Raw genomic sequence first — 17,401 nt, forward strand, 5'->3', positions numbered from 1 at the left:
TATTCCATGCTGTATCTTAAAAAAATCAAATAAAAAAAATAACCCTTTTCAAATCTCACATTATTTTTCACATAATGGAGACATCTTTCATTTCTGATGATTCATTCTGTGCAACCTGTAGTTCGCTGAGACAGTAAAAGGACTCCCACAGCAATACTGAGAGACAAAGAGGAATACATGGTTCCCCATTTTGCATTGGGCTAATTCAGTTGAAGAAAGGCTGCAGCAGTAGTAGGTCTCTGGGTTCTTGAGCTCAAAGAGAAACGTAAAGATCAAAGTTCAAAGTAATTTCATTATCCAAGTACATACATGTCACCATATACAACCCTGACGTTCATTTTCTTATGGGCATACTCAGCAAACCTATAGAATAGTAACTATAACAGGATCAATCAGAGATCAACCAGAGTGCAAAAGACAACAAACTATGCAAATCCAAATATACATAAACAACAATAATTAATGAGAACACAAGACAAAGAGCCCTTGAAAGTGAGATCATTTGTTCTGGGAACATTTCAATGATGGGGCAAGCGAAGTTATCATTCAGGTGCTGCAGTTTCATTCCACATTCCAAAGGTGTACAGGTTAGTAGGTTAATTTGTCACATGGTTGTAATTGAGCAGTACGGGCTTGTTGGGCTGGAAAATCCTGTTACTGTGCTGCATCCCTAAATAAATCAATCAATCTATTATCCTGCTGTTCAAATTACTCCATGGCCTTCTCTATGATTTTCATCTCCACAGCACTTTAAGCCTTTACTGTCCGCCTCTTCCATTTCCTTAAGTCCTTTTTAAGTCCACAGCCGGCAATCGTAACTTCAAAATAATCTGCAGATGCTGGGGCCAAAGCAACACCCACAACACGCTGGAGGAACTCAGCAGGTCGGGCAGCATCCGTGGAAACTATCAGTCAACGTTTCAGGCCGGAACCCTTCGTCAGGACTGTAGAGGGAAGGGGCAGAGGTCCTATAAAGAAGGTGGGGGGAGGGTGGGAAGGAGAAGGCTGGTAGATTCCAGGTGAAAAACCAGTAAGGGGAAAGATAAAGGGGTGGGGGAGGGGAAGCAGGGAGGTGATAGGCAGGGAAGGTGAAGAAGGAAAAGAGGAAAGGTAGTAGAAGGAGGTGGAACCATGAGGGAGGTGATAGGCAGCTGGGGGAGGGGGCAGAGAGAAACTGGGATGGAAGAAGGGAGGGGGAGGGAGGGAGGGGGAGGGAGGGAGGGGGAGGGAATTGCCGGAAGTTGGAGAATTCAATGTTCGTACCAAGGGGCTGGAGACTACCTAGACGGTATATGAGATGTTGCTCCTCCGACCTGATCGTAACTTCAGTCGCCGAAGCACTTGGCTTTGTTCTTTCCTTCCTAAATCTCAGCATCAGTCCATTGTCATGGGCCCTTTGGGCCTCTGCACCTTGTTGTAGAGTGTTGGGCTTTCTCGATCACCTGTATTTACTAACTGTCGACTTAACGAGAATTGTTGAGCCTTTGTGCTCCTGTTTAACCCTGTCAAGTTAGCTGTGACTGGCTCGGGTTTTCCTCATTCTACGATTATTTAATGCGGACTCCCATTTAGCACTGTTCGCGGAGTCTTTGTGTGGAGAATGATTTGCCTGGCAGCGTCGCACAGTCGTGCTGCCATTTTGGTATTCCTGTGTATAACCTTCTGTTTCCGTCTCTGCATGGAAATCTGCTGTTCCTTAGCAGCTGGGCTCAGCCCTTGCAGCGCTCACCGTGACAGAGTCTGCTTGTCCCTCTACACTTGGGTTCAGTCATTGCCAGTGCTCCCCTTGACAGTCTGCCATTCGTGTGCTCCTCAGTTCAGCTGTTGCCAGTGCTCACCCTTACACCCCACTTTTTCCCTCCTCTTCGACCGCTTTCAGTCCCCCCTCCCCCACTGGTTCTGTGTCGGACTTTGCCCGATCATGTTCCATGTCCTATTTTTCTATACTGAAGGTATAACTTAAACACAGTTCCAGTAAGGGCACCCCATTTTGGACCAGCCACACGCACAAGATGGTGGAGGAACTCAGCAGGTCAGGCAGCGTCTGTGGAAAACAGTAAACCGTCGATGCTTCCGGCCGAGAAGCTTCTTCAGGACTGGAAAGAAAGAGGGGAATGAGAAAGAGAATAGAAGACTCTGACTCCTCTTCCCTTCCCGTCCTGATGAAGAGTCTCAGCCCAAAACGTCGACTGTTTACTCATTTCCATAGACCCTGCCTGATCTGCTGAGTTCCTCCAGCATTTTGTGTGTATTGCTCCGGATTCCCAGCATCAACGGAGTCTCTTGTGTTTATGAATTTGTGTGTGTTACAATGATTTCCTTCATCTGCAGAATCTCTTGTGTTTGTATCCCAAAACTTCCTGTTTTTGGCTTCCTTCACTTCATTCTCTGCATTACTCTTTCATCTCTCCACTTGTCCTTCACCTACTTGTTTCTCTCCTTCCCTCTATTTAGTTCTGTGTGCTGATCTTTTCTGTGTGTTTTAATTAAATGACCAGGTCTAAATTAATCTGTCAGAAGGTGGTTGTTCTTTCACTTCCTGTCAACTCAAGTCATCATGAGATACAAGGCGAGAGATTACCGTTGGTAATAATATGCATTCATCCAACATTCATCTGTCTGCCCTCTTAACAAAGGTGTTAACTCATTTATTTTAAATTAGCAGACAGGGAAATGTCATACAAACTGGTTAAGCATTCATTTGCTAATGTCACTAAAAGCCATTTCTAACCTATAGTCCTCAGTCACTGCTGTCACCATCACCCTTGAGAGGCAGGTTGTGGGAAGAAATCATTTGGACAAGGCAAATGGAAAATCCCTTTTTCTATTAAAATTATCACTGTATCTCTCTCCCTTCTCTTATACAGGTCAGTAAATGTGATGCATAAAAGGGCTGCGAACAGCACCGGGACAGGCCATCTAACCTTGGAGAGGCTTATAAGCAGACTGAAGTGTTAATCAGAGGGAGGAGCTCTCAAAATCTAAACACCCCATGAAGTCAAGAAGGGTTAAACAACGCTTGAGCTTCTGGTAACCAAGCTGCCTCTGAACAAGCACGAAAAGAAAACTTGATTAAAACCCTTTTTCAGACTCCCACCTCCTGTTAATGGAAGGTACTCCTCTGAGCAGAATGCCCATTCTTCGCCTTCACAGATTTACATTTGCACAGACCCTCTATCAAAGTGCCCATTGTCTGACATGACCTATGGCATTTCCCAAGGGCACTGGGAACAGCTCTCTCTGATTTCTGCAAAGCCCCTCTGGTTCCTGAAGAGTAGGGAGGTCCCGAAAGACTAAAGGCAGAATACGATTACAAAAAGAAAAATAAAAGAATGAAACAAATTTGCAAGCCAATCACTCCATCACAATTTGGACTGCAAAACTGATCAGCCATTTTGCTGGGAGGCAGGAAGTGTGGAGGGGGGAGGGGAGAGGCACATACACTTCGTCATCACTCTAACTCTGCCACTCTGTCCGAGAATATAAATGTTAAATACAGACAAGCAGGATCATTTGACCCATGTTAACTTATTCATCAGGAAAGAAATATTAACAGATACCTCCATCCCATCATCCAACAAGCTTTTGAATGACTGCGAGGGTCTTCCTTCTCTAGTCAGGACCCTACTCCCAAGCAACACACACAAAATGCTGGAGGAACTCAGCAGGCCAGGCAGCATCTATGGAAAAGAGTAAACAGTCGATGTTTTGGGCCGAGACCCTCCCAAATGTTGAGCATTGTTTATTTGAGGAAATTCCCTAACCTAAACTTAACAAGCACAATTGTAAATCAATATCAAGTTGCTGATTTGCCCAAGATAATGGATGCAGATTTATATGCACTAAGCCAGTTCATATCTAGCAGCTGTCTTCTCACTGCTGCCATCAGGAAGAAAGTACAGGAGTCTCAGGACTCACATCACCAGGTTCAGGAACAGTTATTATCCCTCAACCATCAGGCTCTGATGGGGGATAACTTCACTTGCTCCATCACTGAACTGTTCCCACAACCTATACACTCATTTTCAAGTATTCTTTACCTTATGTTCTCAATATTCATTGCTTAATTATTATAACTATTTTGGGGTTTTTTCCTCTCATTCTGTATTGGCAGAGTTTGTTGTCTTTTTCGGATTGGTTTTGTCCGTCCTATTGGGGGAGGTCTTTCATTGATTTTATTGTATTTCTTGGTTTTTTTCTGTGAACACCCACAAGAAAATGAGTCAGTATCAGGTTTCTTATCACCAGCATGTGTCATGAAATTTGTTAACTCAGCAGCAACAATACAGAATATAGAAGGAAAATAAATAAATAAATAAATAAATAAATCTCAGGGTTGTATATGGTGACATATATGTACTTGGATAAAAAATGAGCTTTGAACTTTTATATCTTATGGATTTTATACCACTTCCTGGGGCTCTTCCTGCAATGTGTCCAGGACTTGAACACTTGCCTTATGTTCCATACACACACAGTCCATTCTGATCAGTGCACGACATTCTGTAGCACGCACTCCGTTAGTTCGGCTGTGCAGCTCAGCATGCTTTTCGTTCTTCGCTTACCGCATCAAGATCTTCAGTGGGGTTGCTGAGACTCAGCAGAAGACAGTAAGGATCCCATCCAAATCTAGTTTCAATGCAGGCTTTCTCAAACTCCAGGGAAAAGAATATCCTCGTGTAATATTTATTCATTGATCGACTGATTGATTGAGATACAGTGTGGAATAGGCCCTTCAAGCCGTGCCACCAGCAACCCACTTGGTTAAACGCAGCCTAATCACAGGGCAATTTACAGTGACCAATGAACCTACTAACCGGTACGTCTTTGGACTGTGGGGGTAACCAGAGAACCCGGAGAAAACCCACGCGGTCACGGGGAGAACGTGCAAACTCCTCACAGGCAGTGGCAGGAATTGAACCCTTGTCGCTGGTACTGTAAAGCGTTGTGCTGACCATTACGCTATCATGCTGCGGGTGGCCACGATACACGTCCACTAATACCATGACTCTTTTCCAATCTCACTTCCAGAAGAAAAAGTTGAATTTTACAACCTTGGGATTTCCAGTGAGTATTACAGTCAATAGGTAAGATAGATAGAGATAGATAGACATACTTTATTGATAACAGCTCAACAGTATGGCATGGCAGTGTAGCAGTTAAGGCAACACTTTTTAGTGCCAGATGTAAGTACGGGGTTCGATCCCTGCCACTGTCTGTGAGGAATTTGTACGTTCTCCCCCACATGGGTTTCCTTTGCGTGTTCAGTTTCCTCCCATATTCATTTAGTGGTAGTGAGTTGTGGGTATGCTATGTTGGCACTGGAAGTGTCCCGACACTTGTGGTCTTCCGAGCACAATCCGCGCTGATTTGCTATTATTGCAAAACTATTCATTTCACTCTATCTTTCAATGTACATGTGACCAATAAAGCTAATCTTCGAACTGGAGTCCCATTTGTAATGCAGTATATCTTCACCCATTCCTCTCTCAAAGGTTCAGTGCCCCCACATTTAATGTGCTGAATTTCATCTGCATCTCTTTATGTATCATTATTCCGATTCAGCTTTTTCTTAACTCCATTTGGAATCACTTATAAATTTGGCTGATTGTTCAGACAGATTTAAAACAGGAGTTCCAGCGGTTCCATGTCCAGTCTATGAGCCGCTCATCAGTGAGTGGATGGAGCTTGGGTGAAGGAAGTGTGAAATGAGTGTGGAGCCACATGGATGGCAGATGCTGGAATCGGGAGCAAGACACGAAATAAAGGAGGAACCAGCAATTGGGCCGCAGCTATAGAGGGAGATGAACAGTTGATATCTTGGGTCAAGACCTTCCATCTGGACTGGACCCAGACGAAAGGGTCTTGACCCAAAACATCACTGTCCATTTTCCTCCATAGACGCTGCCTGATCTGCTCAGTTCCTCAAGCATCTTGGGTGTTAAATGGTGGGTGGGTGGGATTGATTTATTTCAGAAGACTCTCCTCTGTGTCCACCTTCCTGACTGAGCCGGCCGAGTTATTTCAGTCGCTTGGATCAGACCTGAATTATGATAGATCCTCTTTTGCAACAAGAATCTTCACTGGAATGGGATGTGCTCCCTTCACTGCAGATCAATGTTCAAAGTAAATGTATTATCAAAGTACATAAGTGTCACCACATACAACCCTGAGGTTCATTTTCCTGCAGGCATTCACAGTACAACAAAGAATCAATGAAAAACTACAAAGACTGACAAACGATCGATGTGCAAAGGAAGTCAAACTGTGCAAATGCCAAAAATAAATAAATAAACAAACAATACTGAGAACATGAGTTATAGAGGCCTTAAAGGCGAGTTCCACCTTACATCACACTCATGCTCAGGTATAACAACTGCTCAAAGTTTGATTTGCAAGAGAAATGTCCTATTCAATATACTACAACTCTTCCAACATTGGTCAGCACCAGAAAGACTGCAGGACAGTTCTTCCAATTGGTTGTACTGTTTTACAAAAGGAGATGGCAGAAAAGAAAGGCAGGGGCCAATTCAGTCAGGTTACCTGCCCTCTTCAAAGTGTGTTCAGCTTTCTAGTTTTGGATCTGGAGGAGAACGACACCCTTCACTAGCACAAATTATATTGAAGTTACCCTCCTCAGATATGCAAAGAGTTTCTTGACACCGACATCATGAAGTACTCAAATATCTACCCCCCTCAAAAAAGTGAGTTACTGCGGTATACTGCTCACAGAGATGTGTTTGCCTAAATGAAGTTTCAGGCAAAATGTTAAGGTCCTTCTAGGCTCCTGTTGCTCCTGTTACTGATCATGAATATAGTGAATTACTCCTACTTCCATGCAGAAGATGCACCAGTGATCATCGTTTTCATCATTATGTGCCCTGTCATGTGACATGGGTGATTCTGGTCTTTCCATGACCATGATTGTTCTTGGCAAATTTTTCTGTAGAAGTGGGTTTGCCGTTGCTTTCTTCTGGGCAGTGTCTTTACAAGACGGGTGACCCCTGCCATTATCACTACTCTTCCGAGATTGTCTGTCTGGCATCAGTGGTCACCTAACCAGGACTTGTGATCTGCACCAGCTGCTCGTACGACCATCCAGCACCTGCTTCCATGGCCTCACATGAATCTGATCTGGGGGCTAAGCAGGTGCTACACCTTACCCAAGGGTGACCGGCAACCTAGCAGAGGGAAAAAGCGCCTTAAACCTCCTTTGGCAGAGGCGTATCTCCACCCTGCCACACAATCACCAGTGATAGCCAGATTATTTCAGCTCCAAGCTCCTCTTAGAAGCAGCTGCCTCTTGTCTAGAGGCTTCCTGTGTAGATAGGCAGTAAAACAGGACTGCATCTGTGCCCTGACAATGCAGTGTTGTCAGAAACAGCTTTAGGTCTGTGCAAAAGCTGACTCCCAGGAAGCTTTCCCTATGAACCTTGTGGTTGTTGAATACAGTTCGATACAAAGCAGCAAGAGTGCATTCAAACTCACAGCCATAATTCCTCACGCTCTGCATTATTGATCTTAATTGTGTCCACTGGTGGATATAGCAGGCAGTGATCGAAAAGTGTAAACAGGGTAGGAAAACAGTGAGAGAGCAGCCGAGAGAGTCACACTCATGCACCTCCAGTGACTACATTCTGAGCAGTATCGACAGTCGTCTCAACCTTATTGGAATACAATCAATATTCTCCAGACACAAGATTACCCATCTATTCAGCAGCACAATGCTTTAACCACTCTTGTTCCACACTCCGCCTGGTAAGGCAGAGCCGGAGGAAGGTGACACTGCACGTGACGGTCTCTCTCTCCCTCTCACTCGCTGCTCCCAGGGGAAGGTCCTTGCGTTCAAATGATCTCTGCCTCCCTGTCGGTGCTGTCGGAGGATGGCACCGGAGCAAGGTTTGATCGATGCGGTTTGTGGATTGGGCGCTAATTCATGTATGATGTATTTCTGGTTTCTGGTCCCTCCTATTTTTGTTGCTAGTCTGGTGGCTTTTGCATCGGGTTTGCCTGCAGATAACGAACACTGAGCTGAACTGAGTATGCCTTTTGATCTTGTGTATGTTTTCGCTCTTTTTTGTTGCCGTTTGCTTGATTTTTTTCGTGCGTGAGGGGGTTGATGTTTTTTTTCTTTTTGAACGGTTCTTCTTTCTGTTTGACTGTGGGGAAGATGATCTCAGGGTTGTGTACTGCATGCATACCTTGATAACAAATATGCTTTGAATCCTTGAATCGTTTGAACCATGCCAACAGACCAAGATTCATGCCGTAAATTTTTGTCCAGAATAACCTTCGGGTAATGGCACACCTTCCATCCACAAAGGTAAATGCTGAATGTATGAAAAGTGCAGACGAACAATACTAAACTGCTGCTCAAAGAGCCACACATGAAGAAGTGTTCAAAGAGAAAGTAAGCAGAGGGAATCTGTTCTTCAGAGGGTTCAAAAAAAAGGAAGAAAAAGAAATGATAGCAGGGGTATCGTGTTGCAACTAATCTGTTCATTCAACCTAGAAATTACAAGTTTTAAAAATAGAACAGGCTATAATTAAGGTTAGGAGTAAAATGTGATCAATATTTCCACTTGTCAATTGTCAGCAGAACTTCAAACTCAAAATTAGAATCAGGTTTATTATCATTGACATATATTGTGTGGGGGAAGGGGTGGTAATATTCTTGATGCTGTTTGTGTGATTTGTTTTTTGTGCGTGAAGGAGAGGTTGATGTCCATATTGCCATTTGTGTGATTTTTTTTGCGCATGGAGGATTGGCTTGATGTTCTTGTTGCCATTTACGCAATTTTTTTTGTGCGTGGGGGGGGGGGATTGTTGCTTTTCTTTCAAACGGCTGCCATTGGTTTCTTTCTTTCACGGCTGTCTGGAAAAGATGAATCTCGAGAGTTGTATACTGCATACGTACTTTGATAATGAATGTCCCTTGAACCTTGAACTTGAAATGTATTGTCTTGTGGCAGCAGAACAGTACAAGACATCAAGTTACCATAAATTACAAAAACAAATCAGTAATGCAAAAGACAAATAATGCGATGGTGTTTGTGGGTTCATTGGGTGCTCAGAACAAAGGAATGAAGCTTTTCTTAAAACATTGAGTATAGAACATTAGGCTCCTGCACCTCCTTCCCAGGAATAGTAAAGTATTGATTTAATTATTTTGTGTAGTCAGAAATTCCAGTGTGGCCACTATGTTTATCGATGGTACATTCTTACATAGGTTGACAACTTACCAACCTGCCAATTTTACATTTCCAGTTGTTCCTATTAAACATTTTAAAATGTTCACATTAAAAATGGACTTTGGTATGGCCTTTGACGTGGTTGACTGGCCTGGAAGGTGAGAACACATGGGATATGGGGTGAGTTTGCCAACTGGGCACAAATTAGCTTAGTGGTAGGCAGCAAAGGGTGGTAGTACAATGTTCGACGCTGATTCTTCTGCTGTTTATCATACAAATGTTTTCTGGTAATGATGGTAGATACTGATGCAATCATCATCATCATCATCATCATCATTATGTGCCGTGTCGTATGACACAGGCGATTATGGTTGTTCCATAACCATGATTGCCCTGGGCAAATTTTTCTACAGAATTGGTTTGCCATTGCCTTCTCTGGGTAGTGTCTTTACAAGACGGGTGACCCCAGCTCTTGTCAATATTCTTTGGAGGTTGTCTGCCTGGCGTCAGTGGTCGCGTAACCAGAACTTGTAATATGCACCAGCTGCTCATACGACCATCCACCACCTGCCGCCCATGGCTTCACATGACCCTGATCAAGGTGTGGGGAGGGGTGGTATGTAGGTGCTACACCTTGCCCAAGGGTGACCTGCAGCCTAGCAACTTTGGTAGAGACATATCTCTACTCCTATAATAGGGGCACTTAAAAGACTCTTAGTCCAGCACATGAATGTTAAAAAAAAGGTGGTTTTGGGGCATTGTAGGAGGAAAGAATTAGATTGATCACAGAGTAGGTTTATATAGGTCTGCTCAATATCACGGAAAAGTCTCCTCCAGCAGCACACACGCACATCAGTCAGCGTCTGCAGTGAAAGGTGGCGCAGTGTTTGCCAGCGGAAGTCAATCGGAAAATGATGCTGATCTGACATCCTTCCAGCAGGGGGCAGCCATCAGCAATAAGGCATCAAGCTTCTGACTGAGGCTTTCTGCTGTCTTGAGGCCATGTGAGCAGCCAGGGACCTCCACCACAGCTAAAACATTAAATTGCCATCAGTGAAAAAGCTCTATTCTCTTAGTGAACAGTGCCATGGAAACCCCACCCTATACAAATCACCCTCAATTACATCCCTACACACACACACACGCACACATCCCTATTCTCACACACATGAACTCAGTGCATATCCTCACAGGGGAACAGGAGTATGTAATATCACACTGAAACATACTGATATAAAATGTTATCTTTTTATCAAATTACAAGTAAAATGCAAACTATTAACAATATAAAAGCAATGCTGAATTTTCATTTGTCGTATAAAATGAGTTAGTGTGTCCCAATTATTGGCAGAGGAAACTGCAGAACAACTGTGTTTCAAGACCGCCAGAAACCCTCCCTGTGGAGTAATATCCAACTCGAAATTAGTTTAAATAATCAATGTCAGATTACTCTGTGGCTCTCACTAATAAAGCGTATACTAAAACTTATATCTTTCCAAAAAAAAACACTAACCTGGTCTTGCAAAAAGAAAGAAACAAAGCGACTTCCCCACTCATAAAACAAAAAAGAGAGCCTGGTATCAAAGGCCCATTGAGGAGCAAGGGGTCCCTCATTCATTCATCTCAACGCCAGGGAACAAACGCTTTCTATTGGATTTCACTACAAGGTCAAAGTTCACTCCTTTTTCCCATTGAAAAAGAATGTGAATTTGATGATGGTTTTTTTTCTCTCTTTCTTTCTCTGTCTGTCCCCACCCCCTCCCCCTCTCTTTCTCTTTTATTTGCCTGGTCACTAAAGAAACAAAACACAACCAGGCAATGGATTTCCTATTAAAGTCGATCAACTAGATAGACGATTGCAGGAAGAAGTAGGGTCAGCCCACAGCACGAAGAAACGATTAGTGTAACGGCAGCCCCCTTTTCACTTGGACGGCTCAACGATGATAAATCTTCAGGCAGTAAGGGTATTATTCAAAGGCTAAGGCTGCCAGGTATGTACGCACGTATAAGCCCTCAATCAAGTTTGCTGATTGATTGAAATTGGGGCAATGCCCTTCCATACACAATTTGTTATGGCAAAAAATACTCCAGCTCACTCAGGACCGTGCCGCACTCTACCTCTCTTGCCCTGTTCTCCAGAATGGCTTATCTCATCCCTCTCCTGCCCACCTCCAATTTCCTTCCCACTTCTTCTCGGCTGCAGGAACCGCACACAGCAGAGAGGAAGGGGTTTCCACGGACCCCGCAGGTAATGGTAGGGATTTATGGCATGAAAAGGGTTGGGGACCCCTGAGCTAGAGGTTCCCTGATTCATTTTGAAGAAGGGCAGCAGCGCAATCTCCAGAGTCAATGCCATCCCTCACCAATACCAACAACCTTGCGCTCAAAGTCAGTAAGACCAAAGAACTGATTGTGGACTTCAGAAAGGGTAGGACGAGGGAACCCACACCAGTCCTCACAGAGGGATCAGAAGTGGGAAAAGTGAGTGATTTCAAGTTCCTGCACTTTTGTTGTGGGTTCTCAGAAATCTGAAGATCTAACTTGGGCCCAACTTATCGATGCAGCTACAAAGGAGGCACGATAGCAGCTATATTTCATTAGGAGTCTGAGGAGATTTGGTATGTCACCAGAAGCATTCAAACTTTTCTACAGATGTGCTGTGTTGAGCATTCTAACCAGCTGCATCACCATCTGGTATGGGGGAGCTACTGCACAGGATCAAAATAATTTGCAGTGGGTTGTAAACTTAGCTCCGCCATGGTCACTAGTCTCCATAGTATCCAAGACATCTTCAAGGAGGGAGCAATGTCCAAAAAGGTGGCGTCCATCATTAAGGACCCCCACCACCCAGGTGATGCCTTGTTCTCATTGTTGCCATCAAGGAGGATCTGTAGAAGTCTGAAGACACACACTCAACAATTCAGGAACAGCTTCTTCCCCTCTGCCATCCAATTTCTGAATGAACATTGAACCCATGAACACTACCTCACTGCAATTTTATTTCTATTTTTGGTACTACTTATTTAATTTAACTATTTAATATGCAGTAAACATACTTACTGTAGTCACAGTTCTTTTCTCCATTATTCTGTATTGCCGCCTCAAAGACAAGAAATTTCATGGCATATGCCGGTGATATTAAACCTGATTCTGAAGTTTATTTAACACCTTAGAATATCCTGAGGGTGTAAATGTTTCTGCTAGTCTTTTCCTCTGTGTGTCTTGTTTATTTTGATTGGAAACAAAAAAGGAAGGTGGTCTCATCGCTCCCATCAGTGTCACTAGTTGGGGTCTGGGCTGAGCCCCCAAGCCGAGGGACAAGGTCACTTGTGTAACTGTTGGGAGCTGCCGGTGCTCACAGGATAACTCCAGTGGGTGCCTCCTTCAGATGTTCCCCCCTTAAATGGTGAGGGGCACTTTGTCTTTGCATGTGACACCTTCCCCTCCCCTGCCCAGTGGGGCCCGTCTTTCAAGGGATAATTAATCCAACATTGCAAGACCTTTCTAAAGCTCCCAAGAGCTACACACCAGGAATTAGAAGCTCTGCTGAGACTGTTTAACGAACAGAAAAGGAAAGAATTTCCTGGGAACTCCCTCTGACACGCCCCCCCCTTGACACCAGAGGGCAAGCACAAGATCCAACCTGCCCACCCACATCTCAATTGGACTTTAAAGGTCCAATGCAAATGTCCCCGCATCCCAACAAATTGGGCCAATGCCAATGTCCTGTGTTGAAATTGATTTTATGTCCAAATCTCATCCCTAGAACTTTGAGGGAAAAGTATTATATTTAAAACTATCTAAGTTTTATTGTTTAATCAATTTTTTTTAACCAGGATACTTTGCAGCACCCTGCTGTTGTCTCCCCTTTCATTCTGATGCTGGCTTATATCGTTTCAGTCACGTTGTAAGACAACTACATTTAATGACAGCAACAATGTCCTCTTTGTGCCTCACCAATAGTACGGAGTAGTAAAGCTGTATTTGTCTATTGTTTTGTACAGATGAAAGGACAGAGTAAATTGGTTTATAATCGTCACAAGTTCCAAGGTAGAGTAAAAAATTTGTGTCACGTGACATAGGTGATCATGGTCTTTCCATGACCATGATTGTTCTTGGCAAATGTTTTCACAGAAGTGGTTTGCCATTGTCTTCTTCCGGGCAGAAACTTTACAAGACGGGTGACCCCAGCCATTATCAACACCCTTCAGAAGCAGTCTGCCTGGCATAACCAGGACTTGTGATAGGCCCCAGCCGCTCACAATTCATGCTGATCAATTCATTACACAATCTCTGAGGGTCTAACCTGGTCCCAACCTATCGATGTGGTCATAAAGAAGGCAAGACAGCAGCTATACTTTATTAGGAGTTTGAAGCGATTTGGCATGTCAACAAATACACGCAAAAACTTCTATAGTTGTACCATAGAGAGCATTCTGACAGGCTGCATCACTGTCTGGTATGGAGGGGCTACTGCACAGGACCGAAAGAAGCTGCAGAAGGTTGTAAATCTAGTCAGCTCCATCTTGGCCACTAGCCTACAAAGTACCCAGGACATCTTTAGGGAGCAGTGTCTCAGAAAGGCAGCGTCCATTATTAAGGACCTCCAGCACCCAGGGCATGGCCTTTTCTCACTGTTACCATCAGGTAAGAGATATAGAAGCCTGAAGGCACACACTCAGCGATTCAGGAACAGCTTCTTCCCTTCTGCCATCCGATTCCTAAATAGACTTTGAAGCTTTGGACACTACCTCACTTTTTTTTAATGTACAGTATTTCTATTTTTGCACATTTTTAATAATCTATTCAATATATGTAACTGATTTTACTTATTTATTTATTATCATGTTTTATTTTATTTATTATTATTACTTTTTTCTCTCTCTCGGCTAGATTAATATTGCATTGAACTGCTGCTGCTAAGTTAACAAATTTCACGTCACATGCCGTTGGTAATAAACCCAATTGTGATTCTGCATCAAGGTAGTAGAAGTGAAAACAATAATAGAGTGCAGATGAAGTGTTACAGTTACAGAGAAGGTGCAGCGCAGGTAAGCAATTATGCGCAAAGCCACAACAGAGTAGACTGCGAGTTGAAGAGTCCATGATATTGTAGTAGGGGACCGTACAATAGTCTTTATCAGCGAGATGGAAGCTATCCTGAATCACAATTATCATATCACCATCTCTCTTCTTGCTGCTGCCATCGGAAAGCGGGTACAAGAGCCCTAAGTCCCACCCCGCCAGCTTGAGGAACAGTCATTACCCTTCACCCATCAGGCTCCTTAACCAGCCTGAATAACTTCACTCACCTCAACACTGAACTGATTCCACAACCTATGGACTCACTCTCAAGGACTCTATAACTCATGTTATCAGTATTATTTATTTGTTTGTTTATTCTCATCATTTGTTTATTTTATATTTGCACAGTACATCTTCTTCTGCCAAGGTCACTCTTGGGCAAAGAATTTCACCTGCTTATCACCCCTCCCTGCCACTGATCAAGATCACGTGAAGCCATAGGCTCAGGTGGTGGATAGTTGTATGAGCATCTGGTGCATATCACGAGTCCTGGTTATGCGACCACTGACACCAGGCAGACAATCTCTGGAGAGTATTGATAATGGCTGCGGTCACCATCCTGTAAAGTCACTGCCCAGAAGGTGGTAATGGCAAACCACTTCTGTAGAAAAATTTGCCAAGAACAATCATGGTCATGGAAAGACCATGATCAACCATGAAATACAACATGGCACGTAATGAACGAGTGTCTTCTTTTGCACATTAGCAGTTTGTGTATAGTTTTTCATTGATTCCAGTGTATTGCTTTGTTCTGTTGTGAATACCTACAAGAACTTTGAGCTTTGATCTTACTGTACTCGGGAAACTTTACATACCAGTGAGATATAAGGTGACCTTGTTAAATTAACAGGGATATTCTTGGGCAGTAAAACAATTCGTGCCTTAGGGAAACAGAAACGGTGTGTTACCAAAGCATGAAGATCAGTGTTTGGGTTCCACGTCACTTCGTGCTAAATTGTTTGATATCTTTCAATTTAGTTATCCATGTTCCTGAAGCCCGGGGCTTTTCTGCATGCTCATTTATGGACATTGGGGCAAGAGCAGGATTGGGACCAGCTCTGATAAGTGGTTAAATAAATGGCCAACATTCACATGGCGAATAGCCTCTTTAGCAAGAAACACGACGACACGGGCATCAATGATACAAAGGCACACGATAGCATCCATATCTTCAGGATAGCAAAATTACTCTAATGAGTTAAACCAGGCTAAGCATTAATCATTGATCACTAATTTTGATTAATTAGCTGTCAGAGTGGTTCCTTAAATTTGTCATAGCCGGGGTGGTAGTGGGGTTAAGCTCCCGCTATCTATTAAATAGTCCCCTGGTCTTCATATGTGGCTTAACTACTAAGCCCGGTGGAACTGTTTCTACTGACAGGAGAAGGGGCAAAGGCTTAAGACCAGTCACTTTGGGCAGACGGTGCTCGTCAGGCATGGTTGGCAGCTCGCTTAGGAGAAGGAAAACTTTCACCTCAAGCCTCGCTGCCTTGTGGCTGTACCCACTCATGGGGAAGGCTTTGGGAGTAAACCCTGAGGGAAAATATCCAGAGCTGAAGTCCCTAAGTCAGTCTTCCTGTGAGTGCAATGCTGACTAGCAACTCCTGTGACACTGCTGATGCCAGGCTCTATTGGTCTCTGCCGTTCCTTTGGGTTCATCAGATCAATGGAGGAGCGGAGCTTGCTACATGGGTAACAGTTTACTCTCCATATTGTACTGCCCTGGCTTGCTATCCAGACAGCAATAAATTCGAAATTCTAAATTCCAGGAAACAATATCTAGAGTCAGCCTTGACCAACAGAAGCCTCAGAATCTCCTATGGATGCAGGTTTAGATTGAAGCGCAAGGAAACTTAGTCCCCTTAATTTCTCCAACACTTTCGTTACTTTAAGTTTTACAGTATCATTGAATTCTGATTCTCTCCATTCTTATTACAGATATGGTGAGTCCTGCAGTGAAGAGAGATATAAAATATTTGCTACATGCTTTAGCTATTTCCTCATTCCCTACCTGTAGTTAATTCTACCATTTTCTTTATAGGAACTCACTTCACTGTGTTGGTATTTCATGCTAGTATGGTCCTGTGCTTTATCTTCTCCCTCACCATTCGATGAGTTATCATTAGAAATCAAATTGTCCTGTCTTACTATTTGCCCTGGCAATGTTACAAGCCTTCTCTTTTAATTTAATTGTATCTATAACCTCTTTGGTTAGCCTTTGAGGAATCACATATTTACTGGAGAAAATTTCTCCCCATCAATAAAAATTACCTCCATTAAAAATGTTAAAATCTCTCTTTAATTGCTGGTTATCGCTATTGGTTGGCAAGCCTAGATTCAAGCTTACTTTAACCGAAGCACCCCTCCATGCATACAATAATTGGCTTAATTTAAGGACCTATGACGTAGCTGTCACCACAAAAGGACATGCAACATTTCACCCTATTGTGACCACTTTTCCCTGGAGAATCTCTTGGGATTACTAATTATTCATGTCTTATGACAAACATAAGGTTTAAGTGGTCTGTCCCTTAATGATGCCGTAACACATTGTTCTAGAGAACTGATGTACTCATCCTCTAAAGTACTTTTGCAAAGTTGACTTTTTGAAATGGTGGGAAGTTGATCAGCCTATCTCACCACTATTAAATATACACCATCTATCAATATATATATACACACGGGATTATTTTTACATTTATACTAATTGTGTCTTTTTTTCATTGTGTTCTTTATATTTATTGTGCTTTTTTTTATTCCACATCAGATCCAGAGTAACAATCATTTTGTTCTACTTTATACTCTGTACTGAAGAACAATATTCATTCCTGAATCTTGAATTTTGTACCACCACACCTTCCTATTTTTGGTAGTACCTTTGGTGCAGACTTTTCTGATTTCTTTCTAAATCTTAAAGTACTTTTGTGATTTCTTACCAATTTAATTCTGAGAGAATGATTGAAGCAGAGTCACTGATGCAGTGTCTAGATGAGGACTGGAATCACAGAATCATAGAGAAGTACAGCACAGAAACTGACCCTTCAGCCCATCTAGTCCATGACAAACCATTTAAACTGACTACTGCTGTCAACTAACACCAGATAGCCTTCCATACCCCTACCATC

At 43.1% G+C, this 17,401-nt stretch overlaps 1 protein-coding gene across 2 annotated transcripts in view; it reads right to left on the minus strand.

Annotated features, from left to right (window-relative positions):
- The window catches only part of mn1b (meningioma 1b), a 180,180-nt gene that overhangs the window by 100,782 nt on the left and 61,997 nt on the right, over window positions 1-17,401 (minus strand). The window contains exon 2 of one of the 2 annotated variants that reach the window (XM_072247995.1): window positions 3,610-3,680. The exons of the other annotated variant lie outside the window; for it this stretch is intronic. Coding sequence (XP_072104096.1) covers window positions 3,625-3,680 — 56 coding nt within the window. The 3' untranslated portion in view covers window positions 3,610-3,624. Of the gene's footprint in view, window positions 1-3,609; window positions 3,681-17,401 lie in introns of those variants that run through there. 2 annotated transcript variants of the gene reach the window in all.

Source organism: Mobula birostris, chromosome 31 (assembly GCF_030028105.1).
Source record: "Mobula birostris isolate sMobBir1 chromosome 31, sMobBir1.hap1, whole genome shotgun sequence".
NCBI classification, from domain to species: Eukaryota; Metazoa; Chordata; class Chondrichthyes; order Myliobatiformes; family Myliobatidae; genus Mobula; species Mobula birostris.